Raw genomic sequence first — 27,488 nt, forward strand, 5'->3', positions numbered from 1 at the left:
CCCTTTTCCACACAAAAGAATACGTATTCTCCCTAACTCGGTGTGTAGCATCAACATCATATTGCCATGGCCGACCCAGTAAAACATGACACGCATCCATCTCCACAACATCACAAACAATAGTATCTTGATATGATTTCCCGATCGAAATAGGTAAACGGCATAATTGGTTTACCTTAAGTTCTGCTCCCTTGCGTATCCACCCGATCGTGTAGGGCGCGGGATGCGGCTCCGTCTTTAGTTGCAAGTGATCCACCAAGGCATTTGACACTATGTTCTCGCAACTTCCGCTGTCAATAATGATATCGCATACTTTGCCGTTGACAGTACAGCGAGTGCGGAAAAGCTGATTCCGCTAGGTATCTTCTGTCCGCGGAGCAAGCAATAGACGACGCACAACACAATTAACTTGCTCGCCCACTTCATCTTCCACTCCCACTTCTTCTTCATTTTCCCAATCTTCCTCATACACATCTTCGTCATGTTCAACAATATTGGCCATTCTACGACGAGGACAATCGCTGGAATGATGGCCTAACTCGTTACACTTGTAGCACTTGATCGGTTGGGGCTTGGCATATGGATTCTGGGTATTCTGATTGGGAGTGCGATTGCTTGCTGCAACTGCTTCCTTAGGCGTCCCAGTAGTACCCCCTGGAACTCGGCTCGAATCAGGGGTTTGTCGACTAGAAGAACTTGCAACATCAGGCTGTCTTCCTTTCCCGAATGACCCACGACCCGAATAATTGCTACCACAAGTACTAGGGCTAGTCCTGTCCAATTGCACCTCAATTTTTCGCGCCATATCCTGGGCATCTTCGACAGAGAATAGTCGATGCAAAGAAACCCGATCCTGGATATTAAGTCGCAAACCATTAATGTACCTAGCAGTTTTGTTGTGCCTCGGACTCATCCAGGTTATTGCGAGCGGAGAGTCGAAGGAACTCTTCCGTATAAGCTTGGACCGATCTATTCGATTGTCGGCAATTCTGGAATTGCTGAAATAATAGTTGCTCATAGTCCGTTGGGAGGAACCTCTTCTTCAACTTCTGTTTCATCTGACCCCATGATCGAATAGGAGCCTTGCCTTGTCGACGTCGCGTCAATTGAGTCTGTTCCCACCAAGCTGAAGCGCCACCCTTCAACTTGTACGCCACAAGTTTCACTTGGCGATCCTCGTCAATATCCATAGCGTCGAAGAATTTTTCGACCTCCCAAAGCCGATCAAGGAAATCTTCAATATCCAAATTCCCATTGAAAGTAGGGAGATCTACCTTTAGTTGGTACTGCTCAGGATCTCGTTGATAGCCCCCCACCGTCGATCCCCATGAACATGCTCCTCTTGGAATCCCCTGTATCGGCGACCACCACGAATCTGCATCTCCTGGAAATCATCGTCTTCGTCTTCCATATCCTCGACATAGTCTTCACGCCTATGTCGGGGAATTCTTCCACGCCCCATAGCATTTTCGGGATCACGAACGACAGAAATTCGCTCGGCTGGAAAAACGCCAGGCGCATGGTTTGTGGACAAACACTGGATGGCATCAAGGATCTCTTGAAACCTCCGATCGGTTTGATCCACGAACTGATTGAACTCAGCCCGCGTAATAGGCTCGCTTTCACGGCCTCAGCAGCGGGGAGATTGACATTCACGTTATTCACCATTGTCACAGGAGAAACCTGCTCTGATACCACATGACGCAGATAGAAGCGATAACTTGGAAAACTCTTCCACGATTCGACTGGAATTCAATTCAATTTCATCATATCTGAATACAAAGCTGGACGTCCTTTTATAATGATAGGACTCCTAAAGATATCCGAATTAATGAAGATAACATCAAAGCAAATCAAATCTAATCTTATAAAATCAAATCTAATCTTATCTAATAAAATAAAATCTAATCTTATCTAATAAAATCAAATCTAATCTTATCTAATAAAATCAAATCGAAATATTGATAATTCGAAATTGCCTAAAGTAAAAAAAAACTGTCTAATCAGAAAAACTGCCGAGATTTCCGGCGATTACGGCGATCACATTCTTCAAGATAATCACAGGCTAACTGTTCTACATCAATAAAGGTGAAAACTCTAGGGACTGAGTTAGATTAATCTACTTAGTACTATTGACTTAATTGGTTGATGTTTGTTAACTCAAACTGAGCTTTGATGTTAAATGTGAACAAGTCTCAATGATGACTTGTTGAGTTATTATGATTACTTGACTTTTATGGATGGCTTTTACATGTCTAGGAAGAGTTTGATGGACTTTCACAAGGTTTGGTAGAATTTTATATGGGAAAAATGTGATAAATGTAAAAATAGACTAAGTGGTCGATTTTGAGACTAAGTGTTGAAACCGACCAAGTTGTTGATTTTTGACTAAGTGTTGGCTAGCTGATCAATTTCCCGATTTTGTGACGTAGTTACCGATTGAGGACACGCATGATAACCATTCTGTTTCTCTGTTTTCTATTTTTTTGTTCCTGGATATAGGTATATATGGAATAGAAATTCGTTTGGTAATGCAATTTCATTTTTCTATTTTTAGAATAAATTTCTATTCCAGAAATAGGTTTGGAACAAAAATCAAAAGTAAAAATTTTCAACTTTTCTATTTGTGGAACATAATTGAGAGATAAAAACTCTTCTCATCGCTTGCCCTCGTTACTAGCCGGCCACCCAACTACCACCTGCCATTGTCGCCGGCAGCTGCCTTCGACCACCGCCGCCTGCTATCGTCCTTCGCCACCGCCTGACGTCGGCCGCCTCCCACCATCAGTCGCCGCCATGCACCGCTGCCTCTTGCCGTCCTGCGTTGGCTGTCGTCCTCCGCCACCCAACGTCAGCCACCTCCCACCGTCAACTGCCTCCCATCGCTACTCGCCCGCCAGTTGCTCGGGAAGGAGAAATCTTGTGTCGTTATTAAACTCGTATTTTTGCTCAAAAACTCATTCATGAAATAAAAATAGAAAAATCTATTTCTGGTCAGAAATTGATTTCCGGAACATAATAGTTATTATTCGCGCCCTACTATTGAAAATATTAGGTATACCTATCTTGCTATGTAAATCATGTGTCACTCCACTCCTTATTCGCCACGTGTCCGAGTAGGGCTCACTTTTCAGACTTTTTTTCTATCTCCTTTGTTACTCTCTCTTCTCTCACTATTTTCTTCTTTTCTTTTTACCTTTTTGAGGCCATGAACAATGCTCGCAACCGTGGGCAAAAGCATTATCGTCCAGCCATGGACCAAGCTCGTGACCAGCCATGGATGAGCGGCTCATGAGTGACACCAACGCTCATCAATGGCCGGCGTTGGTATCGTTCGAGCAAACTATTAATCCCTTTGCTAAAAGATACCTTACCCGTATTCGTAAAGGACATAGCTATTTGGGGGGAGAAAGAACAGCATTGGTGCCAAAAGTTATGTACGGAGCTCACTTTGGTGTCAAAAGTTTCACTTGGATCACTTAAGTGCCAAAAGTTTACCCCGGCGATCACTTAAGTGCCAAATCGGAGAAAAAACGATTACTTAAGTGCCAACGGCGAGAAATTCCGACCAAATTTAATACGTGGCTTTTATATTTAAATTTTAATGACACGTGGCATTTCCATGTGTATAATTCAATTTTTAAAATTTTTTTTTCTGATTTTTTTCTTTCTTTTCTTTTTCTTCTACCATGGCCGGCCTCGCCGGGCGTCACCTTCCTCCGGGCGAGGGCCGGCGAGGCCGCCGTGGCCTCGGCGAGGGCCGGCCTCGTCGGGGCTCGCCCTGCCCAAGCGAGCCCCAGCGAGGGCTCGCCTTGCCAAATCCGGCAAGGACGGCCCTCGCCCGGAGGAAGGCGACGCCCGGCGAGGCCGGCCATGGCCGGTGGCCGGACGCCGGCCATCGGAAATAAGAAGAAAGAAAAGAAAGGAAAAAAGAAAGAAAAAGAAAAAAAAAGAAAAGAAATGCCACATCAGCCCCCGGCAAGCCACATCAGCTTGAGAAATTAATAAAAAAATACCACGTCGGATTTCCGGCGAAGTGGCACTTAAGTGATCGTTTTTTAAAATTTTTGGCACTGAAATGATCCAAATGAAACTTTTGACACCAAAGTGAGCTCCGTACACAACTTTGGCACCAATGCTGTTCTTCCCCCGCTATTTGGGTATCCACCTTTCTCATCCACCGTGGAGGACGGAGGGATTCTTTCGAAAGATCTCATGATCATTCCATTGTATGACACCAAAAAGTTCTAATTGAATGATCTCATGATCATTTGACCTCTCCCTCACCTAAGCCCGGCCTCTGCACTGACAACCAGATCTAATTGAATGACACCAACGATGGCCATGAATAAGCGTCAGCGTCGCTCATGAGCCACTCATCCCAAGCAAGTGCAACGTCTTCGAAAATGATAACAATATTAAAAAATAGCCGGACGCTATTTTTTTCCCTTTTTTTCCCTTTTTTTCTTTCGAAAGATCTCATGATCAATTCAATTCTAAATGTTTTGTATTTGTACAAATTCAGTCCATCCAGCCAATTTTGGCCGGCTGGCGTTGACGTGGATGCCGGACGATGCTGACGTGACAATTTTAAAATATTTTATGTTTATTTTTTTTGAATTTTTTTTATTTTTTTCCTTTTCTTCTTCCCCTGGCTGGTCCAACAACCGGCTAGGGGCTAGGACCGATGACACTAGTCGCCGCCCACTAGTGAGGCTCGCCCTTGCCGGCACTGGCGAGGTCGAGCAGGGGCCATGGCGAGGCCGCTCGGCCTCCCCTAAATCTAGGCGAGGTCGAGCGGCCTCGCCATGGCTGCTGCTCGGCTGATCTCACCCTCGACAGTGAGGTCGAGGCTTGCCAGTAGCCGGTGACATTGGTTGTCGGCCCTAGCCCCTAGCCGGTCGCCAATCGCTGGACCGGCCAAGGAAAGAAAAAAAGGGAAAAAAATAAAAATTCAAAAAATTCAAAAAATATTAAAAAATTGTCACTTCAGTGTCGTCCGGCATCCACGTCAGCTCCGGCCGACCAAAATTGGCCGGATGGACTGAACTGGCATAAATACAAAAGGTTTAGGACTAAATTAGTAAAAAAAAAAAAAGGTTTAGGACTGAATTGATATAATTACAATAGGTTTACGACTGTTTCGATAATTTTCCTTGGAAATACACTGGGCAAGCAACTCGTCTGACGTGGAAATTAAGCATAAATGGCTCTTGGAAACGACGTCGTCTCGAAAACACAAGATGGCATGATGCTTCCAGTCTTGCAAGAAAGAAAAGATCTTGGAGAGGGTTATGGAACTTCGGTCATTTCAGGGCGAGCATTCAGATCTTGACAATGTATCTCTTCGCAAGCTCCGCCAGGAAAAATGCCAATTCCATAGGATGCTCGTTCTTGAGCGAAGAATCTATGAAGCCTCACAAACTCTCCTTCACATTATGTCCATCGAGCACCCCTCTTGATGGCCGCGAACAGCAAACCCCTCTCCATTCTTGTCATCCTAAGCAGCTTCCCTTCCGGACAAGAGCTGCCTCTCATTTCAAAAGATATGCTGAATATCCCTGAGTCTGTCCCGGCCCTTGAGATTTTGATGATTTGGGAGAAAGAGAAGGAGTAGACTTAATCTTGCATTAGTTCTCCATCTCGATTCATTTTCTTCGAATCCGGCTTCCCCATAAACAACTCCGCTTAAAAGAGCCAATCATGCTGAATTTTAACATTGGATCTACATCAAATGAGTCGCTTGTCACGTATGTTTCCACATCAGCAATTTAATAAAAACATTGGACGGAAGCTTTGGGATTTTTGTGACACGAAAATTAGTTCGCGGTAAACACTTCACAGAAATACCAGTTTGTGATTTTTGGTGACATGTAAATTAGTTTTGGCAAATGTAATCGCAAATGCATCACAAATGTATCATTTTGGAATTTTTTTTTATAATAATGTCCCTTAGTTTTAATACTAATATTTCTTAATAATGCCCTATTTTTGGCAAAATAGGATTTTGGAGTGCGTCTACACAAATTAAAATGGTCAGATTTATTGCAGAAAAGCACTAATAAGCATTAATTAAAAGGCTAATACCACAAAAATCCCAAACTGATATATCCATACTGTATTCATCAAAACTAATTTTTGTACCATAAAACTCCCATATTAGTAGGGGTATGCAAAAGAACCGGGAACTGCCTGGAACCGGTGGTTTCTAAGGGAATCGGTCGGGTTCCCGGTTTCAATTTTTGGGAACCGGTGGGTACCGGTTCGGTTCTTGGTTCCAGGTGTGAAACCGCCCACCTGTCCATCCGAACCGGACCGATAATATAATAATAATATAATATAATATAATATATTTATTTAATTTTTATTTTTTTAAAAAGAAAAATCATAAATCCCTAAACTAAACCTAATTCACTCGACGCTCACAGCCTCACATTGAGCTGAGAAACATCTTCTTTCACTTTTGCCTTATGCTCACTCTTACTCTCTCACTTTTCTCGGTCGATGCTCATCTCACCGTCTCCGACTCTCCATCTCCGTTTCCATCTCTGTCTTTCCATCTCCGTCCTTGGCTAGTGGGGACCGGTTCCATGGATCCACTCGGGGACCCGTTCCATGGACCCACTTGGGAACCGGATCGGATTGGCGGTTTAGTTACCGAGTGGATCCATGGAACCAACGGGCGGTTCCCGGTTCTAATTTTTCGGAACTAGTCCTTAGTGGGTGGTTCCCGGTTCTAGGGTGGGAACCGCCCACCCGGATCATGCTCACTCCTACATATTAGTACATTCGTAATATATTTACCCAAAACTGGTACACACGTGCATCATGAAAAACTCCAAATTGGTAAATCCATGTCACATTTACCCCAAAATTATGGTATGAATGTATCAGTTTAGGGTAAATGCGGCATGAATGTACTGGTTTGGAGATTTTTACTGCACAAAATTTAATTTTGGGTATGAGTTTGAGATTTTTTTGTGATATTAGCCCTTAATTAGATATGGATTAGAAACCAAGCCAGTCATTATTATAACTTCCCTTAATTCTCACGCAAAGAAAATCCTCCCTTTTTTCCATTTTCTTCCACCCGCCCCCATACCTTTTCTTTTTCCATACACAGAAAGAAGAAGGGAAAAAAAAAAAGAGCAGGATAAGGCTTTATTTATTCATATATATAGATGTATATTTTCAAAAATAGAAAAAAACAGGCTAATTCCAAATTCGTGAGCCGAAACTCACTTGAAAGAACTCCAGAAATCAGCTCCGCAAAAGGGATTTCTTCCGATTCCTCCTCCGATTTCTAGGGCTCGATTCTCGCCGGAATTCCGAGCTCCTCTTCCCACGCATCGCCCCCCCCAAATTCCGAGATCAATCTCTACCTCCCTCTCGCCGCGCCGCCGGAACCGGCGCGATTTCTCGGCGGATTCCGGCCGATTCCCGAGGCGGCGGCGGCGGCGGCGCCGGAGGAAGCGAACGGGCAAGTCGGCGAAATTCCCCGGTAGGAGCATTGTTCGGGTCTTTTAGCGCCCCTCTTGATGAGCGGCGAGTTGGTGAATCTCGATGCGGGGATGCGGGATTGGATGCTGAGGGTGATTAGTTCTGAGACGGTGTGGTGGGGGTGACGTCGGTGACTTCGAGTGTGGGTTTGGTTTGTTCAGTTCGCGGGTCGTTTTGTCTTCGCGCTAGTTTAGGGGCGTGGGGATGCGTGCCTTGCGAGCCGGTTTGCTGCAGTCGGTAGTGGAGGGATGAGGCTGAGTTTTGATTCGGGGAGGGGTGAACTTGTGGGGCGCGCGCGCGCGCGCGCTAAACTGATTCGGTGAGGGGGAAGGTGGGATTAGGTTTTGGGGTGCTTGTTTTCTTGGTCTGAAATGTCGTGCGGGCCGAAATGCGTGCGCGAGTCGCGCTTCTCGCGGTGTTTTGTGACACGAGTTGGCTCTTTTCTTTCTGAACTTACTGTCTTAGCAGCACAGAGTTGAGCGTTTCTTTTTGGGGCCTTGATTTTAACTTGAAAATTTGATCTTTCTACTTCACAGGATGTTATGCTCTGGCAGGACAAGTTGGTAGCTGATTATAGGAATTGAAAGTTCAAGAATTATCATTATGTATGGTCAGGGGAGCTATGGTCATCAGGCTGGTCAAGGTGCTAACGGGCAACATCATCTGCCCGCTGCCTTGCCTCCTCCGACTTCTTCCCAACCTCCGGCTGCATCGAATTCGGTAATGCATCGGCCTCCTGCTGCTGTCCCGTCTCAGATCAATCAGGTCTTACCGATGTACGATCATGTTCCTCGAGGACCACCTTTTCAGGGTCCTCCTAGTGGGATGACGAACACTACTAACCCGATTCATGCATCCCTTCCCCAGCCTCCTCCGGTACTTGGAAGAATGCCGGTGACTGGTCCGTATCTCAATTCTCAGCATAACCCACCATTACCTCCTCTCGTTCAAAGGCATGCTACATACTGGCACCCTATCACTTCACAGCCTCAGCAGCCTAGTTCTGTACAAGGTCCTCCAATCCCCAATCCAAATTCAGGCTTCGTTGCTTCGGCTCCTGCAGAAACTCACACAGCTCCCCCACCCCCACCGCCTCCCCCTCCCCAACCTCCACTTCCATCTGCTTCTTCATCACCTGTTCCACCTTCTCCACCATTCTGTAGACCTCTGCTGCCCGCATCTTCTATGGCCAATATTTCTTCTTCCAAATTGGCACTTGATGTTTCTGGACAGAGAAACGACAAAGTTGTCACCTCTGAAGTAAGGGGTGTGGAGTCATTAGGTAAACGGTACGGATCCTTTTCTGCATTGGATAGAAGTACGGCTTTGGAGATAGACATCCATCCAGCTCCACCAAAACCAGCTGACGAGAAAATCATGAAAAGGATCGAAACTTTATGCCAGTTTATTGCTAAGAATGGCCCTGGTTTTGAAGATATGGCTCGAATCAGGGAGTCTGCAAATCCTGAGTTCAAATTTCTTTTTGGTGGTGAGCCTGGAAGTGATGCCGCGGTTGCACATGAATATTATCAATGGGCAAAGAAAAAATACACTTTTGGAGATAAGTTGTGCGAAGATGCCTCAAACTTAAGGCCTTCAGAGGCTGATATTTCCGTGCAATCCAAACCATTCATCATGACTTCTGTAGCGCATCCGAATTCTGATTCTGACATGGAGATGGAAGGTTGGTGCAAGTTTCATGGTGACATTTTCTTTCAATTCATGTCTTTTCTTTTGAGAGACTGCTCGAAGTGTGTGGATATGTTCTATTGTCAACCCATGCAATCTTTTCCTTTATGTGTTTGTACGGTAGTTGTCGAGCCATTCATCTAATTCGAATTTGCTCTACTTAATATATATGTCTGCTGTCTTTGTGTTTCTTTTTTTTTCCCCTGCTTTGCAATATATTGGATTGCTAAGGTTGGTCAATTATGAAAGTATTTGGTTCTTTTCTTGTTTCAAGATGATATTACCCAGGTTGACATGGATCAGGAGATGAAAAGACCGGTTGAATATTATCGTGAGGACTCTGATTTGGTTCGTGATGATCCTGACGGGAAAGAGCTGGCAATGCCACAAATTGTTCAGTGTGCATCAGCTCAGGATATTTTGTGCGATAAAGTTCCTTCTTCAGAGGTTCTAGGTCGTGGCAATTATGGACATCAAGGTAGCCTTGAATATTTATCATTTTCTATCTGTATTATCAGCATATTTTGGGTCTTCGATGAATGACTGGACTACAATTGCCTGAACTAGAATTCATGTGGTGGTACTGGAAATTATACTATACCGTATTTATTTATTAGACTTTAGCTTTAGATGATGTTCTCTCTGTTATAGGTCCAAAATGAAACCCAAAAGTCCCATCTAAACCCTGGTATTTCCTAGTCAAGTCTGATTACTTGTGTAATGCTCTGGGGCCGTGTGGTTGTTAAGTTCCTAGGCAATTTCAATGTCCATTTTGATTCGAAGTCAAGGCCTGGTGGATAGGGCTCCAACCCAATAGTTATTGTCGTACAGGGATTTTGGTATTCTTCTCTAATGTGTTGTGCTTCTTTCTTGGGCCACATTCCTAAATCGGAATCCTTTTTGGCATGCAAGACAATGCAAACATAGTCCATGAGATATTGACTCCGTCTATGTCTATTCCTTTGCTCCCCTTTTTTTTCATTCTTTGTTGTGCCTCATTTTCAAATGTTGGTAATACGTAAAGCTTTCAATTTTGAACTAAGTTTTCCTTCACAACAATCTTGTTCACTTGCGTGTGTGTATCTATTTACTTTTTTATTAGTTTTGTTGAATTGTCATTTTCTTAAGCATATATTTCGAGTTGGGAGATTTTCAATAGCTTTGTGTTTGTCGGTGCCTCTTGTGTTACTGTACTGGTTACCAGTTTCTAGTTTAGTATATATGATAGTGATGTGGACTGACCTCATCATAATTTGATGTCTCATCGGACTTGGTGTCAACGAGTCTTCGTTGCCAATTAAGCTTTTTACAACAAACTAAGCCTTATATCATGTAGCAGGGTTGGCTTTATTAATCTTTTTTGTGACATTACATTGGGTTTGTATGAAGTCCTCTATAAGCTTTATATGCTCCATATTACTTATCATTCTAATGTGAGTGTCCATCACTTGATCACATCTCATCACGTTGTGACTTCTTTTTCTTTTATAATCCTAAAGCAAACTGATGTTGTTCATGCGGTAAGTGCAGGATCTGGTATTTGTCCTAATCACGAGCGGTTGCTACCTGAAAGTCCATCAAATAGGATCTGCTCAGACTCTAATCTGCTGGAACCTGCTGGAGCTGGCATTGCCAAAAAATTGACCGCGGTCCCAGCTGATGTTTCAAGCCCTCCAATTTCTGCATTAGCTGTCAAAAGTGGTAGGCCATTCAGATTAGTGCAAGACTATGCTTCCGATGACAGCTCGGAGAACTCTGCTGTGCCGCATTCCAAAGAAGAGCATACAATGGTTGAACTGTCAGTTGCACCTGGTTATTTGACCAAGTCTGATTATACTGAATGTAGATCTGAGTCAGATTTACGAGCTGCAAACCTCGGCAAGATTGAACAGGTCATTGGACCACTATCAGAATCTGGGAAATCATTTGTGGCTCCAACTCGTGTTTCCCATGTGGAGACTAGGATCATGGAAACTGTTGCAACCTCATCTGAAATTGGGCTGAGTGATAAGCCTTCTGATATGAACTACAATGACCAAGGAACAATTCACAATGCTGCATCTTCAGAAGCTTTCGCTAGAAATAACAGCTCAAGAAGTCTAAGCACTGGGTCACATGAGAATCGTAAGTCTGAGAAGGAAACCGGAGGAGAGAAACTAAGGTCCAATTCAACTGCAGTACAAGTGGATGAATTTGGGAGGCTGGTGAAAAAAGGAGCTAGTGACAGTGATTCCAACGATTCATTCTATGCTGGGAGGCGTCATAAGAAAAGAGAGAGAAGTCGGAGCAGGAGCCAGTCTCCTGTTGGTAGAAGGAGTAGAAGGAGGAGGAGTTTGCAGAGGACCAGAGACAGACGAAACCGATCTCGCAGGTATCTGCCAATATTCATATAAATATATGTAGAGAATGTAGGAGTAGTAGTGTACTATTATATACATGAGTTCATCTTTCTCCTGTCGCTTGGTATGTTTGTTGCTTCAAACTGGTGATTTGTATATATCTATTTGGAGTTATCTCAATCTGAATGCTTTGGTCAAGTCTCTGAAGCTCTTACAGTTTTTAGTAACACAAGATCAGCAAAATATTAAGAAAATAAAAAGGAAATTTCTAAGTGCACCAATTTTTTTGTTCCAGCTGGTCTCCCAGAGGGCGAAGAAGCAGGAGCAGGTCTCCTGTTTTGAGGCATGTGAAAGAATTTGGCAATGATGGTATGAGACGGAATAAAAGCCGGAAGCCCGAGTGTTTTGACTTCCTTCGAGGTAGGTGCTACCGTGGTGCTTCTTGCCGCTATTGGCACAATGAAGCAGAGATGGAGCGATCAAAACGCCAAAGGAGGAGAGCACAGACTCCTGAAATGCCTTTACGCTCCAAAAAACCTGATTCAGTTGAAGAAATGGAGAATCTGTCTGCCAGAGTTCCATATAGCGGGGATGGTGAAGTTAAGAACAAACCTTGGCAAATTCACAAGAACGTGCCCGATGGAATCTCTGATGCTGTTAAACATGAGAAAGGAGATGATTCTCTGGGACATGCCTCGCGAGCTTATGTTTCTGGTAGGGATGGTTTAGCTGGTGAAGATGAACCCAAGAACGATAAGGAGGTTGACATGCATCTGTCATATAGACAATTAGTTCCAGAAGATGATTCTTCTGCTAGAATACCATGTCCTAAGAAATTTGAGGAAGGAATTGGTACTCACCAGCCAATCTCGGTTGATAGGTTTATAGACAAACCTCTGGCGGGTGCTGAATCGCTGAAGTCTTTCACTGATAATGCTTTCAAATCTGCTAGAAGGAATCTATCAGCGTTGTCTTCTCAGTCCAGTCCTTCCAGGGATGGGCCTCAAAATGCTAATAACCTGCCTCAGCTTGATAATTCTTCTCAGCCATTGCCTGACAAAAAAACTGTGATGATCTCTGCAAGTGAATCTCTTCCAGGTATAAGGATATAATGTCTGGTCGACTCATGCATATTCATCAGTTGTTGCAGTAAGTGTTTTAGTTATTGTCTCAGTATCTGGCTTTTAAGTTATTTTTTTCTTGTGCTATATTGCAGATATTCCACACCATCCTCCTCAACTGCCTCAACATCTTTCCCCATACATGCAAGGTGCAGTCACTGGAAATTTGCAGCAGGTGTCTGGTGATCATGTTGTGCAACAGTCTCCTTACGCATCTCAAGGTCTTCCTTCATCAGGCAATCAACAGCATCTTGTTTCTGCAGCACAGAATCCCAACTGGAGCTCCGTGCTGCCGCCTCAGCCATTTCCACATGTACAATATGATTCGGCAGTGAAGGGAGGAGCGGTCGCCCCTGCCCTTTATACGGAAATTCAGCAGAGTCATGTGTCACATACTAACTTCAGTTCTCAGATGTTGAAACCTTACCCAACTGGGAGCTACTCTGCAGAACCGGTTCCTGGTCAATCTCTTAAGCCGAGAGAAGATTATAGATCAAGTACCTACCCTGCTGGCGATAGACCCGGTCCGCAGGTTGCAGGTCCTGGTTCCGCAGGGCTAGCCCATCTTAATGAACCGCAACGTTACCCAAGTGGCAGCCTGCCACCACCTGAAGTCCTGAAGTTCTCTTCGCAAGTTCATCCTTATATGCAGCAGCAAAACCCATCCCCTGCTTTGCAACACGGTGGATCTGCCTTTGCATCTCCAGGAGGGCCGAGCTCATCTACATTTTTGCCTGATGTTTTGGGCAGGAAGCAGACTTCTGCTCTAGATTATGGAGGACTGAGAAGTTCTTCTCACAACCCTTATGCATCTACTTTTGAGCAGCCACTGATCTCCAAATTTGGTTCTGGTGCTTTTGGGCAAGACTACCACAGTAGATATAACACAGCTTTCCCTTTCAGTCATGCATCGGTTGATGGAATAGGCATCGGCAGTGTTGGATCAAGACAAACAACTTCCTCACCAAAATCTACCACGTTGATGGACCGGGCTTTACCACGTGTGGGAGGTGATCAATATGATCCACTTTTTGACAGTATTGAACCCTCTTCAAGTTCAGTCAAGAAAGTTGATCGTGCACATAAAGGGGAATCAGTTGATGATAGCGATGTCATCCTGAGGACCAGCGATTCGAATACGCCATTAGATGTGGAAGAGAACAATAAAAGGAAAGAGATTGGAGCCTTTACTTTATCCACATCTGTAGATGATGATGGGTTTGGTGAGACTGCAGAAGTGGAAGTTGGTGCAGTTGAGAATGCGAGCATCAGTAATCCTATTGATGCAGCAGATGCCACTGAGGTTGAGATGGAGATTGATCAGATTAAAACCCCTGGGAAGAGCAAGAAGCGCAAGGATTCTAGGTCAATGAAGCTTTTCAAAATTTCCCTTGCAGAATTTGTGAAGGAAGTCCTACGGCCATCGTGGCGGCAAGGAAATATGAGCAAAGAGGCATTTAAGACTATTGTGAAGAAAACTGTTGACAAAGTAACTGGAGCTATGAAGAGCCACCACATACCGAAATCTCAAGCAAAGATAAATCACTACATCGATTCTTCACAACGCAAACTTACAAAACTTGTGATGGTAAGTCCTGGTACAAGTATTCACTTCTAACTAGATTTACCATAATTCCAGTGAGGAGAAGTTACATTAAGCATTCTTTTCCTTTCCGCACTCTAACAGCCTGATGGAAGCAATTTGCAGATATCCTGCGAATGCACCTCATGATTATATTTGGGCATGGTTATCTAATGCCACCCTGTTGGTGCTTTTGCAGGGATATGTCGATAAGTATGTCAATGTGTAGATATGAAACTGATGGATTTCAAGGCCATATGTATCATCCCAGAGGTTGGGCTGAGCTCTGTACGATTCAGATGTTGAAATGATATTGAGCAGATAATTCAACCCACCAACTGTTTGCTTTAGTCTATGGATGGGAGTGAAAATTGATTGAGGTTAGGGAAAGAAAGCATCCCGTTACTGCAAGGACAGCATTGAGGTTAAATGTAGATCGAGGAAATCCAAATTACTAGTGTCTTTGACATCAGTACGTTCTCACCGTGCATTTCGAAACAAAATTTGCTTAACCAGTTTTTCACGTTGCAGCTCCAGTGTCACTACTCCCATGCTTTCATTTTCCCCGTGTTTATATTAAATGGTATCTCATTCCATTTCTGCCATTAATATAAACATATGGATGAGATTTTCCTCTCATTTCGTAAATGCACACTTTATGGGTTATGACTTCATCGACAAAACTGAACTCGATCCTTTTCTCAGCCTTTCAGGTATTTGACTGAGTAACTTTGGAGGGCGAGGAAGCTGTGTGATTCATGTACTCTTGTCGTAGGACCGAGAAGAGGGTGTCTCGATTAGCAGTCTCGGAGAAGTTGTTCGTAGAGACTACAGAGCCCGATTACATTTTATCCTATTCGGCTCGACGTTTTTGTGGATTGATGTAGAAAGCTTCACTTGATCCTGAAAGTAGTACAACCTCCTCTGGAAGTTTTTGCTCCCCCAAAGTCGATTCGTCTTTGTGAAGGTGTGTTGTCAAGGTTATTGTGATGAGAGACTGACGGTCTTGTTCCTCGTTGTGAGCACATATGTTCAATATAATATCGCCTGATAACGCATGTTTCTTTTGTTAAGATGTGTCCTATTAGAATCATATGGTAAGATGGACAAAAATCTTAATTTGAATTAGTTAATGTAATTGTGAAAATATCTCCCGTAAACATCTTAATTTTCCAAAACCGTAGGTAGGTCTCATTCATCTCAAACTTAGACCTCTTTTTACGCGAATTTGCATTTGAAGATTTATATATGGAAGTAGTATTTATGTGAGATTCAATGTAAATCTAGCTTTTCGATTAAATACGATATTTGAAGGTATAATTTACTATAATATGGCAGTTTCGCGACTTGATGGTGGGTCTGGCTGCTCGCTAGCTCGTCCGATTCGAGCTTGTGTTACAAAATCGAGAAGGCATATTTGGTTGCCCTTTGATAAGGGCATCTAATGATACACTTTGCGAACCGAATGTCGAATGTTTAACCAATTGACGGAGTTAATTATTTCGTTGAATATTGAATGTCTAACCAATCAACCGAGTTAATTATTTCGTTTAAAGATATGGATAGATGAAACTGAAAAAAAAAAGTAATAGTTTTTTTTTTTTTGAAAAAAAAAGAGTTAATACTACAAAAAAACTTTAAATTTGTACACTCATGATAAATTTACCTTTCATTAGTTTTTGTTTTAATTTGGATTAATATCACGAAAAATTCAAATTGATACACTCGTGACAAACGGAAGGCCAGCATTAAAATTTAACAGGTACTAATGAAAGTTAAATTTATTTCAGGTGTATCGGAAATAAATTTATCACAAATGCATAATTTTAAAATTCTTCGTGATATTAAAAAATAAGGAAAGCGATTAATAAGAATCTTCGAGTCAAATGGAAACACTCAACAGAAAAATCTCAAATCTTGAGAGAACTCCGCACTAAGCAGCGGATTTTCTTTTTAAACAAGAAGAGGCACCCTCTCATTTTTTCGGGTCGTGCGCTTCGGACGCGAGGTGAAGGACGCGATGAAGAGAAGAAGGTGAGGGGGCGGGCGTGCTCTCTTCTCTTCCCCTCGCCATTACCCTCTCTCTCTTGCATGCCCTTCTCTCCCATTTTCCGTCAATGCGTCGTGCGTTTCGTGTGGCGTGGGCATGTTCTTGCGCCCTTCGTTTGAGACCAAGAGGGCTGTGGGATTTCGGAGTTTTTTCCGGTTTTTTTTGGTCCCGCATGTTGTTTTCGTCCGGTTCTTTGTCTTGGGAAGGAAAGGGTGTCTTGAAAATGCTCGTGCATTGGTGGTTCCCTCGTCAAGGTTGGAATTTGCGAAGTGGGTTGTTGGCCTTTCGTGGTGATGCTGCGTTCTGGGTCGGACGAGGACCCTGCTCCTGTTGTTCTGCATGTAACGATACTTTTTGGGAGATAGATGCTTTGTGGAGTGGGTGAAGTGAGGGCATTTGCTGTCACAGTAGTGAAAGTAGCCAACTCCTTAGGCTAATAACCAGCCTAACTGTTCCTCGGGTTAATCGGAGTCGAGCGAACTCTTGGCGGCGATGGTTGTTTCGAGTCTTGGATATGACTGGTTCTTGGTAGCTGTGATATTGTTGAGTTGATTCGGTCGTTTCATAATGTGAATGATTCTTTCACCGTGTAAGTTAACCAAATCTCTGAGAAAGTGAAGAAATTGACTATAGTCCCTGTTGACTAAATATGTTGAGAACTTGTATGGCGGACTGGGAAAGTAGGAGATTCTCCATTTTTCCTTGTAATAAGGTTGATTGCCGTAATGTTCACGATTGTGATCTCCCCATTTTGCAGCTGGAATTTACAATTCACGTGTGCTGGAGACATGGTTGCTAATTTTGCACGAGTTGTTGCCCCTTGAGGTAATCAAAAGGAAAAGCTGGGTGTTTTGCGTGCTTCTCTCTTTGATTTTCATGTGAAGGTTCCTCAAACTGATGTATTAGTGCTTGTGGCTTTGTAGATGGATCATAGGTGGCTTTTGATACTTGTCTGCTGCTGAAGAAATATCTTCAATTGTTTGAGTAGGAAACAGAACGTCATTCATATATGAAAATATATTGGGGCAGTAAACCAGACGAAGAATTGGTATTAGTAAGAGAACTTTTATAGAAATTGTCTGAGTAGGATCCGGTTAATCCTTTTCAGTTAGTGATGAGGATAATTTTGTGTGTTGAAATGTCAAGCAGCTTCTACATTATTGCTTTACGGTGATATAAGTTCAGAATTCCCATTTAATTACGTTAGGAGAAGCAACATCTGATAGATTAAGTCTCATGCATATGAGAATGGATGCAAGAAGGGATAACTTGCATGCAGGAAATAGTTGCCTTATTGAAAAGATATTTGAATGGCCTTGTTATAGATTTAACATTGTTTCTTCGTCTAGTTTATTGCTCTAAGTCTTATCCATTGTTGTATTTTTTCCCCGATCAGAGAATTAGGGGTTTTAGTAGAACTGACTGATTGCATCTTATGGCGGCAGAGCCGTGCGGTGGTGGTAGATCAGTAGTGGACAAGAAGAGAAAGAGGAAGAGGAAGCCGAGGAATAGAAATGGTTTGGATCTTAGGATGGATAAAGAGAATAATTTTCCAGAGAAAAATTCATCAGTGAACGTGATTATTGCTTTACCTCCTCCATCTGATTCCAGCTCAGCCCTGGAGAATTCCAATGCTCAGCCATACAACGAATTAAATCCTTTACCTGCAAAGAGAAGGAAGAGGAATAGGAAGAAGAAAAGAAAGATCCAGGAAACAAGCACTACTCAAGGTGATATTGGTGCAGAAGTCCCATCAAATTCTGTTCTGCAAGCGAATGAGCCGGACGTTAAAGATAATATAACATGTTCCTCTGGCAATTCCCATCAAAGTTTGGATGATGAGAAGATTCGACCAACCGGTGAAACAAGCTGCCTTACCATGAAGCAAAAGAGAAAGATAGAGAAGAGAAAGTTGAGGAGCAGGAGGAAAAAAGAGGCAAGACTCTCTAGGAAGAGCAGTAAGCTCACTGAAGTCCCAAATAATGTTTCGCGAGTCGCTGAACTGGATGAAAATTTTCTGAAGGAATCTTCCTCAACCAGTGGCAAGCAAAGTGACATTAAGAAGAATTTCTGTTCATTAGAAAAAGAAGTTGTGCACGGAGAGGCTCATACTAAAGAGACTTCCTTTCATTCCGATGAAGCTCATATCTCTCATCTTTCAGATGGCAAACCAGAGCAAGTAGAGGAAAGGATACAAGCTGCATCAGCCCAGGCTTCCATGGGAATCTTCAATTTTTTTCTCAGCCTTTCAAGTATTGGACCGCGTACTCTGGACATGGAGGACATGGGAGGACGAGGAAGTTGAGGACTAATGGACTCGCCGTAGAGAAGTGTCGAAAACTTCCATTTCAGGCCTCAATTAGAAGTCTTGGAGAAGTTGTCCAGAGAGACCGCAGAGCCTGTACTCATTCATCCAGTTTGGCTTTATGTTTTTTGTAAATTCATGTGAAGCTTCAGTAGAACGACCTCCTCTGCAAGTTTTTTGTTCCCAAATCAACTCGTGAAGGTGTGTTATCAAGGTTGTGTCTTTGTCAAGCTTGTTTGATGAGAGACTGGCGGTCTTGCTCCTCATTGTGAGCATATATGTTCATAAAATAATATCACCTGATAATGCATGTTTCTTTTGTTAACACGTGTTCTATTACTATCATATAGCAAGATGGATAAAATCTTAATTTGAATTGTTAATGTAATTGTCAAATTATCCCATGAACATCTTTATTTTTCAAAATCTTATGTAGATCTTCTTCATCTCAAACTTAAAAGACAAGTCTTTTATCTTTCGAATGCATCAATGGTCGACACATATAACGCTCGTTCCGCACGTAATACGAGTCCCTGTCGACCGTCGTTAGCCTTGTTGAGCTGCAGGGTTTATATGCTTCCTCGCCATTGTAGTACCTCAGTCAACCTGATTCATCAACAAAACAATTTGAGTTCTTTTAAATTAGCCCTTTGACAAAATTTAAATTTTTTATTTTGCCCAATTCTTTTAAGAGTTAATACCACGAAAAATCTCAAATCGGTATGTATACCTGTGACAAATTTATCTCAAACTAATATTACCACCAAAAACCCCAAACCGGTACTCCGTGACAAATTTACCCTCCGTAAGTTTCCGTTAAATTTTACCGTCAAATTGCTGAGTTTGATGACATGTGACAATTGACGGATGTATCAGTTTGGAGTTTCGCAGGTGTATCGGATTTTGATTTTTCATGATATTAATCCAATTCAAACGAAAAGTAACGGAGGGTAAATTTATTACGAGTTTTTCGTAGCATTAACCCTTTAAACTATTCCTTGGACAGCATTCAAAATTTTTAATATGGCCCAAAAGAAATCCTAATGACTGAATGACGATTAAAAAGTTATTAAAAGTTGTGGGCCTCAGAAGCGAAGGAACCCAAGAAGTTAAACGGACAAACCCTACTCGACAAGCAGTCTCTGAAGACAAAGTCCCACGTTTTTATCCAAACTAAAACATCAAAGCCCGTTTAAAAGCTCAAGCTTTCTCTCTCTCTCTCTCTCTCTCTCTCTCCTGCTCTTCATCTTCTTCAGGTCTATCTCTCCATAGTCCAATCTAAAGGACCACCGAAACAGGAGCCATAGCAGTCGGGGGCTTCTGTTTCCTTTTGGGGCAAGCAAGATCCTTCACGTCGCACGAGGAGAAGCAAGATCCTTCACGTCCATGAGGTTCCTCTCTCTCTCTCTCTCTCTCTCTCTCTCTCTCTCTCTCTCTCTGTGTCTCTCTCTCTCTGTTTCTCTCTCTTGCTGTGCGAAGAATGGTGGGTGCTGCTCGACTTTGCTTCTGCATTTCGTTTTCCGTTTTGATGGGTTTCCGTCTTCTGGGTATTGCGTTCCGAGCGTTCTTTCATGATTACACCGCCTCTCTCTCACCCTCTCTCTGTCTCTCCGTCTCTTTCCGTCTCTCGCTCAATTGGGTTTGCTTCGAATCTTGGATTTGACTGTTTCTTTTTCTATTTTTTTTTGTGCGTAGCTGATATTGTTGAGTAGATTCAGTCGCTTCGTATTGTGAATGATTTTTTCATCATGTGGGTAAACCAAATCTCCGGGAAAGTGAAGAAATTCGACTGTTTCCTGTTCAATTCCAAGCCCATGTTGATTTGTTGTGTTTGAGAACTTGTATGGCGGACCTGAGGAGCTGGGAAAGTAGGAGATTCTACATTTTTCCTTGTAATAATGTTGATTGCCATAAGCTTCGTGATTGTGATCTCGCCATTTTGCTGCTGGAGTTTACTATTCCCGTGTGTAGGAGACAGAGACGTGGTTGCTAATTTAGCACGCATTGGTTGCCACTTGAGGAAATTGAAAAGAATTGCCAGTTTAGCTAAAGCTGGGTGTTTTACGTGCTTCTCTCTTTGATTTTCCTGTGAAGGTTCCTCAAACTGATGTGTTAGTGCTTGTGGCTTTGTAGATAGGTCATAGGTGGCTTTTAATACTTGTCCCCTGCTGAAGCAATATCTTCAATTGTTTGAGTAGGAAACAGAGTGTCAATCAAATCTGAAAATATTTTCGAGTCAGTAAATCCGACGAAGAACCGGTTTTAGTATGATAGTTTTCTTTTTTAGAAATTGTTTGAGTAGGATCAGGTTAATCTTTTTCAGTTACTGATGAGAATACTTTCTGTGTGTCAAAATGTCAATCAGCTTCAAGTTATCGTTTTACGGTGACCTGAGTTCTGAATTCCCAGTTCATCATGTTAGGATAAGCACATCTGATAGATTAAGTCTCATGCGTATGAGTATGGACGCAAGAAGGGATAACGTGGATGCAGGAAATAGTTGCTTAATTGAAAAGATATTTGAATGGCCTTGTTATAGATTTAACATCGTTTCTTGGTCTAGTTTACTCTTCTCGAATGCTGTATTCTTTCCCCAATCAGAGAATTAGGTGTTTTAGTAGAACTGACTGATTGCCTCTTACTGCATATGCTTGCTCGTATAATTATGATTTTTAGAAGGGAACGTAATTAAGGTGTATATATCAAGCTTACGTGTTGGTTTCATCCACATTCACGATGCAGCTTGGGAACGGTCAAAGGGGCATTAAGGATTGAAATAATTTAAATATCCATCTCTGGGAAAATTTTCTTGTTCAGCTTGAAAGAAGAGATCATTGCATGTGGACAAATCTCTATTATCATGTCATGAGGGACCAGACTGCAAAGTTAGGATGCTGGGCATTCGTGTTGGACTTATAGTTCAGCAATATGGATCAATTGTTTTCTGGTCGTTGTTTTCTTAAATAAGTTATGGAGACAGAGCTGTGTAGTGGTAGTAGCTCAGTGGTGGACAAGAAGAGAAAAAGGAAGAGGGAGAAGAGTGACAGAAATGTTTCAGATCTTGGGGTGGATAAAGAGAATTATTTTCCAGAGAAAAATTCGTCGGTGAACGTGATTATTTCTTTACCTTCCCCAGCTGATTCCAGCTCAGCCCAGGAGAATTCCAAGGCTCAGCCATGCAATGAATTAAATCCTTTACCTCCAAAGAAAAAGAAGAAGAATAAGAAGAAGAAAAGAAAGATCCAGGAAACAAGCACTACTCAAGGTGATATTGGTGCAGCAGTCCCATATTCTGTTCTGCAAGCTAATGAGCTGGACATTAAAGATAATATAACATGTTCCTCTAGCAATTCCCATCAAAGTTTGGAGCATGAGAAAATCCGACCAACTGGTGAAACAAACTGTGTTACCATGAAGCGAAAGAGAAAGAAGGAGAGGAGAAAGTTGATGAGGAGGAAAAAAAGAGAGGCAAAACTCTCTGGTAAGAGCGATACGCTCACTGAAATTCCAAATAATGTTTCACAAGTCGCTAAATTGGATGAAAATATTCTGAAGGAATTTCCCTCAATCAGTGGTAACGAAAGTGTCACTGAGAAGAATTTGTGTTCATTAGAAAAAGAAGATGTACATGGAGAAGCTCATACCCTTTTGAGTGATTTCAGCGATATGAGTACCTCTTCAAAGAAGAAAAGTGTCAAAAAACTCGAAACCGATCGGAGGAAAAAACCACCATCAAGGTTAAAAACAGGAACTGTGGATCTTTCTGAGGATCTCGTTCATAAAGAGACTTCTTTTCATTCTGATGAAGCTCATATCTTTCATCTTTCAGATAGTAAACCCGAACAAGTAGAAGAACGAATACAAGTTGCGTTAGCACAGGCTTCCATAGGAACTTTGAAAGCAGAAGCCTCTATTCATAATCCAGAGCAGAGGCTTGATCTTCCAGAAAAACCTGAGACTATCAAGCTGCATGGTGCAGAAGATGGTTATGCTGAAGTTGTTCTAGTTGAAAGTACGACTGTGACTGAGGCTACAGAAAACAAAAATGCCGAAAAGCTTTTCCAGGTTCAGACAGTGGAAGAGCATGTGTCTCATGTTGATAAAGGAATTGAAGCTGCATCCAATTGCAATGGAGAAGCTTCAGTTGATTTTGGGCTTGTTTCTTGTTGTGAGCACTCAAACGGGAATGATGTCAGGGTAAAGAGGCAGATCGATGAAGTAAATCCTTTGTCAGAATTGTTGGTGTCTGAACGTGATATTAAATTAGATATTGATATCAACAAAGGAAGCATGCCTTGGCAAATTCCAGACATATTGTCAGAGAGGACTAGTGGTGAACCTTCTAAAAAAAAGCTTCTTATACTTGATCTGAATGGACTCCTGGCAGATATAATTCCACATGTTGGCTACGGATGTAAACCGGACTTAATTGTGTCAAGAAAAGCAGGTAAAGAGTTGAGTATTGGTGAAAGGTTGTTGATTTTTCTTATATAATCTAAGAACATAGTTCTAACTCATTGTTCTTTATTCTTGCAGTATTCAAAAGGCCCTTTGTTGATGATTTTTTACAGTTTTGCTTTGAGAAATTTGCTGTTGGGGTTTGGTCTTCAAGGACAAAGTATGTTGTTCCGTCTATGACCTGTTCTTGTAATTCCTTTAGCACCATCATAAGACTCTTCTCTCTGGGTACGCGCGCACGTGCACGTGCGTGTGTGCATGGTTGTCAGGATTGTGATTCAGATTGTAGGATCACGATCATACAATCCTACTGCTCAAACCTCTGAACAATCTGGATCGTAAGAAAATTGTATTTAGCTGGGATCGTGATCCGGATCATAGGATTGGGTAGGATTGCCATCCCAACTACGATTCCACTGATCCAGCTTTAGAAGGCAATTCTGTCTTTTCAGGCAAGCAAGAATTTATATCCGAGTGTTCTATCACAAGGGAACCCTACCTTTGAGCTTCAATACACTTTTTAAGGTTAATATGCATCTAATTACAGTGATTTAAGTAAGAATTTCATATTTTAGGGGTCAATTCAATAAAGTTGTAGGATGTTATGATTTTCGATCTGATCATCAAAGATTGCAAAAGGATACTACTTGGGATCCTGATCCTGACAACCTAGTGTTCTGTGGGTGGTGTGTGTCACTTCACAATAAAGGTTGCCCAGCTTTAATAGTCACTGTGGATTATATGGTTTTAGTTGTTCTTTTTACAGGAGAAATGTGGATCCAGTTGTAGACTTTCTTATGGGCGACTCCAAAGGGAAATTGCTTTTCTGTTGGGTAAGCAGCTCTCACATGAAGCTTTTCTTCTCTATATTGGTGTCCATTTTGTCCCATTGTTCATCTTGCATGGATGTAGACTGACTGCAGACCATTAAGAAAGAATAAGAGCTACTTTTCAGTTCCTCATCTGTTTGGTGTAAGATTGATCTCTGAAGCTTAATGGGACTAAGAGCCTGAGTGTAGGATCTGCCTCTTTAATTTCGGCCGAGGAGTGTGGGAAAGTTTTTCTACGTTTGCTTCTATTATCCTGTGGCCTCCTGTTCTTCAGATGGAATGAATACCTAGTATTTATTTTCCAACTGATTATATTCTCTTGATCTTGTTGTCCTTTTATCCTGTGATTATATCTTTTGTCTAGTAAATTAGATGAATAAGTTTTCTCTTTCAACTTTGTGATTGCATTGCTCCTTCTTGAGAATTTATAGGTATATCCTTGGAAGCGAGCCACATTTCACCCTGCTTGTTTGAACTTTATGATATTTTAGTCTTTCGCATTAATAAGAATCCTTAACATCCCTGGTTAAGTTGGAAATTGACTTTGTACCCATGATATGTCCCCATTCCCTTTTTGTAGTTATCCTTAGATCCTTGGTTTAACTTGCATAATTACATTAAAATTTTGCTTACAATGCCTAATTAGTGAAAGCATATACTGAAACTCCTACGAGTAACCGTTTCTGTAGTAGGGTATAAAAACAAAACCGTTTCTGTAGTAGCTATTGGTTCCCAGTTAAAATGTAAATGTCTTAACCTTTGTGCATCTTAGTGATAATAACATCATATCATTTTTATTTTAGTTTATTGCAGTCATTTTTTATTAGATTCTAGTTTATTGCAGTTAAATCTTAATGGAAATTGATGTTACAGGATCAGTCTCACTGTACTATAACAAAGTTCACTACCATTGAGAACAGGGATAAACCCCTGGTTTTGAAGGAACTTAGGAAATTGTGGGATAAGCTTGAGCCAAATCTTCCATGGGAGAAGGGAGCGTATAATGAGTCAAACACTTTGTTGTTGGATGATTCTCCGTACAAAGCCCTTCGCAATCTGGTAAGTCAGATGAGTGGTCTCGTCTTTACAACTGATTTCATTCATATTTGAATAGTTTGACTAACATCGGTTTATCCCTGTTGGACCTATCCTCATCCAGGCAAACACTGGAATATTTCCCTACTCATACCACTATAGAGATGCCAAAGACAATTCTTTAGGTGAGAGACGTTAAAATATGCATGTATTTTCTCTGTTTTAGAAATTACAAATATCGAAGACTTTATTTCTTAAGGCACCTTCGCATAGATCACTTTTTTTATGTTTTATTTAAGATGCATGGAATAATCTCTTGAAGAAGCCATAGCAGGTAGCTGAATGAATGATGGTTCTTTTGGAAAAGGCTCTAATTTCTCTTCTGTTGTGCATTCTAAAAGGGTGCGATAGATAGCTGAATCGATAGCGGGTGCTTTCTTTTAGTTTTTTATGTATAATTCGACGGGAAAATACCAAATAAGTGCCTGAAGTGCTCTCATTTTCTTAAATAATGGTCTAAAGTGGATATTGTCTCAAATAAGGGCCTGAAGTGTTCTCATTCTCAAATAAGAACCTGAAGTGGACTTTGTCTCAAATACGGACCTGAAGTGGCCATATCAGTCTCAAAAAGGGACCTGACTTCGCTGGCCGATGGGCATTTTCGATATTTACTTTTTTTTGAATATTTTTTTTTTATTTTTTTCAATTTTTTTTCGTTTTTCTTTTCTTTTCTTTTCTTTTTTCTTTTTCCTCTTCCCTCCGCTGGCCATTGCCGGGTCTCGTCGATGGCCGACGGAGGTCGCCGGACTCAGGCAAGATGCCGACGAGGGTCGCCTCACCTAGGCTGGGCGGGCGAGAGCCGCCCTTGCCGGTGTCGTGCGAGGGTTGCCTCGCCCTCCCTTGGGCTGGGCAGGCGAGTGCGACCCTCGCCAGATTCGACGAGGGCCACCCTCGTCCTCGCCTAGGCTGGGCAGGCGAGGGCAACCCTCACCAGATCCGGCGAGGGCAACCCTCGCCCTCGCTAGCCCAGGCCGGGGTGAGGGCCGGCGAACCCGCCGGCCATCGCCGTCGCCGTCGCCCCACCGGTGATGGGGTGGCAGCCACAAGTACGAGGGCTGGCACTGCCGCTGGTATTTTTTTTAAAATTATTTTTTTAATCTAATTTAACTAAAATTTATGTTACAATTGTTTTTGGACAAAAATACCCTTGACCGGCCGGAAAATTTGGCCGGCTGGCGAGCCGGTGGGGTTAGGCCCTTATTTGAAACTGTTATAGCCACTTCAGATCCTTATTTGAGAAAATGAAGGCACTTTGGGCTCTTATTTGGAATTTTCCTTAATTTGACCGGGGATAACAGAGTGACATAAACTTGGTCAATGAGTTCATCATCCTGGACATTCTTATAGTTGGCACTTTATTTATTTTACTATGCTAGAAGTATTAGTATCACCTTGTGATCTGTTAACAGTTTTGTTTGTCAGCAGACATGCAAATCTACTGGTTGTTTGCCCCTAATTTTGTTATTACAGCTGTCCCTTAGTCTCCAGATTTCCCCAAGCTCATGGAATCTTATGATCATGGCTGAATAAGCTATGGACCAAACTTTTTCTGCCTATCGTAATACTTGCATATTTTTGCGGGTGAGCAGGTCACCTTGTGCATTATTTTGCTACCTCTCATCTGCTACTGTATCATTAAAGTTATTATGTCTTTCTCGGAAAAAAGATCATCCAGTGGCTGATAATGCTCTCTTTCTCCCAGTCGCAGTTTTTCATCAGTGCTCTAAATATTTTATTCGCAATTAATGCTTCATGCAGGACCTGGAGGTGACCTGCGGGTCTACTTAGAAAGCTTAGCTTCGGCTGACGATGTTCAGAAGTATGTAGAGCAGAATCCATTTGGTCAAAGGGCAATTACAAAGTCAAATCCGTCCTGGAATTATTATAAGAGGGTGTTAGCTGCAGACCCCCTTGAAGATGCTACTTCTATATCGAAGTGAGCACATTTCTCGTCCTTAACTTGAATGACAGCTTAATTTCTGACAACTTGAACATCTTTTTTGTTCGAGCTTGTTTAAGAATTAAACAAGCATGTGCGTGCTGCGTAGCAGCCCCTGGAAGTGTTAAGTTCACCTAGAATAGTCTTTACTCTCGTCACATTGACAATCTTTTGTTTTTTGGGGTGAGAAAAACTTCATGTTTTGACAGTCAAGTTTTAGATGGTGTCTATCTCTATACGTGATGAAAATTTTTGTAATACTTCAAGCCAGTCGCTTGTGCACAATAAAATGTAAGCTTCGTAATTCAGCCTAGCTCTGTACTGACAAAAGAGAAGACTATTTAATATACTGTGCCTTGATGCAATTGCATGGTCTGTTCCACGATTAGGTGGGAATGAAAGAAAAGCTTCTCTTGCATAGTCATTGTCGCCTTTTCTTCCTGCATCATCTTCTATTGTTAGGTCTGACTTTGGATTGCTCAGTCCTACATGGTATGTTAATGACCTGGAACTGTTGATCTGGGAGGATCATGTGACCTGTTTGGCTTTTGGCAAATACAATGTAATACCAACCTCGTCA

General features: G+C 42.1%; 3 protein-coding genes across 13 annotated transcripts; all 3 read left to right on the top strand.

Moving 5' to 3' along the window:
* Positions 1–7,205: 7,205 nt before the first annotated feature.
* On the top strand, positions 7,206–15,304 carry LOC115691626 (uncharacterized). Of its 4 annotated transcripts, none has more exons than XR_008818245.1 (8): positions 7,206–7,501; positions 8,037–9,184; positions 9,464–9,667; positions 10,720–11,560; positions 11,824–12,626; positions 12,745–14,237; positions 14,431–14,814; positions 14,937–15,304. XR_008818245.1 is itself a non-coding variant. In XM_056319072.1 (8 exons), exons 2-7 carry the CDS (start codon positions 8,104–8,106, stop codon positions 14,458–14,460), a joined length of 4,452 nt encoding a protein of 1,483 aa, XP_056175047.1. In that variant the 5' UTR covers positions 7,206–7,501; positions 8,037–8,103; the 3' UTR covers positions 14,461–14,504; positions 14,937–15,304. The 4 variants fall into 4 exon arrangements, 1 of the variants encoding a protein (XP_056175047.1); XR_008818243.1 differs by having other exon boundaries at positions 14,431–14,703; XR_008818244.1 differs by having other exon boundaries at positions 14,431–14,611.
* Positions 15,305–16,185: 881 nt separating this feature from the next.
* LOC130140201 (uncharacterized) lies at positions 16,186–18,911 on the top strand. 7 transcript variants are annotated; one of them, XM_056318964.1, is made up of 3 exons: positions 16,186–16,265; positions 17,039–17,106; positions 17,678–18,911. In XM_056318964.1, exon 3 carries the CDS (start codon positions 17,717–17,719, stop codon positions 18,584–18,586), a length of 870 nt encoding a protein of 289 aa, XP_056174939.1. In that variant the 5' UTR covers positions 16,186–16,265; positions 17,039–17,106; positions 17,678–17,716; the 3' UTR covers positions 18,587–18,911. The 7 variants fall into 7 exon arrangements, with proteins under 7 accessions (XP_056174939.1, XP_056174942.1, XP_056174944.1 ...); XM_056318967.1 differs by having other exon boundaries at positions 16,193–16,265; positions 17,727–18,911; XM_056318969.1 differs by lacking the exon at positions 16,186–16,265 and having other exon boundaries at positions 16,277–17,106; positions 17,678–18,239; positions 18,444–18,911.
* An 868-nt stretch (positions 18,912–19,779) lies between these two features.
* Positions 19,780–27,273, top strand: LOC115691639 (uncharacterized). Of its 2 annotated transcripts, XR_008818294.1 has the most exons (8): positions 19,780–19,977; positions 21,329–23,033; positions 23,123–23,204; positions 23,811–23,877; positions 24,748–24,933; positions 25,034–25,094; positions 26,395–26,550; positions 26,728–26,817. XR_008818294.1 is itself a non-coding variant. In XM_030618340.2 (7 exons), exons 2-7 carry the CDS (start codon positions 21,557–21,559, stop codon positions 26,907–26,909), a joined length of 2,055 nt encoding a protein of 684 aa, XP_030474200.1. In that variant the 5' UTR covers positions 19,781–19,977; positions 21,329–21,556; the 3' UTR covers positions 26,910–27,273. The 2 variants fall into 2 exon arrangements, 1 of the variants encoding a protein (XP_030474200.1); XM_030618340.2 differs by lacking the exon at positions 26,395–26,550 and having other exon boundaries at positions 19,781–19,977; positions 26,728–27,273.
* The last annotated feature ends 215 nt before the right edge of the window (positions 27,274–27,488 follow it).

Source organism: Syzygium oleosum, unplaced genomic scaffold (assembly GCF_021117445.2).
Source record: "Syzygium oleosum isolate NSW1041296 unplaced genomic scaffold, Sole_v2.1 Sole_v2.17, whole genome shotgun sequence".
In the NCBI taxonomy this organism is placed as follows: domain Eukaryota; kingdom Viridiplantae; phylum Streptophyta; class Magnoliopsida; order Myrtales; family Myrtaceae; genus Syzygium; species Syzygium oleosum.

What these genes read in the sequence shown, in the direction of transcription:
- LOC115691626 (XM_056319072.1), top strand. Translation starts at nt 8,104, where the DNA reads ATGTATGGTCAGGGGAGCTATGGTCATCAGGCTGGTCAAGGTGCTAAC. An exon ending in AGACGAAACCGATCTCGCAG is followed by an intron (nt 11,561 to 11,823) that starts GTATCTGCCAAT and finishes TTTTTGTTCCAG; the next exon opens with CTGGTCTCCCAGAGGGCGAA. An exon ending in AACTTACAAAACTTGTGATG is followed by an intron (nt 14,238 to 14,430) that starts GTAAGTCCTGGT and finishes GTGCTTTTGCAG; the next exon opens with GGATATGTCGATAAGTATGT.
- LOC130140201 (XM_056318964.1), top strand. Translation starts at nt 17,717, where the DNA reads ATGGCGGCAGAGCCGTGCGGTGGTGGTAGATCAGTAGTGGACAAGAAG.
- LOC115691639 (XM_030618340.2), top strand. Translation starts at nt 21,557, where the DNA reads ATGGAGACAGAGCTGTGTAGTGGTAGTAGCTCAGTGGTGGACAAGAAG. An exon ending in GTTTGGTCTTCAAGGACAAA is followed by an intron (nt 23,205 to 23,810) that starts GTATGTTGTTCC and finishes TTCTTTTTACAG; the next exon opens with GAGAAATGTGGATCCAGTTG. An exon ending in TGCCAAAGACAATTCTTTAG is followed by an intron (nt 25,095 to 26,727) that starts GTGAGAGACGTT and finishes TGCTTCATGCAG; the next exon opens with GACCTGGAGGTGACCTGCGG.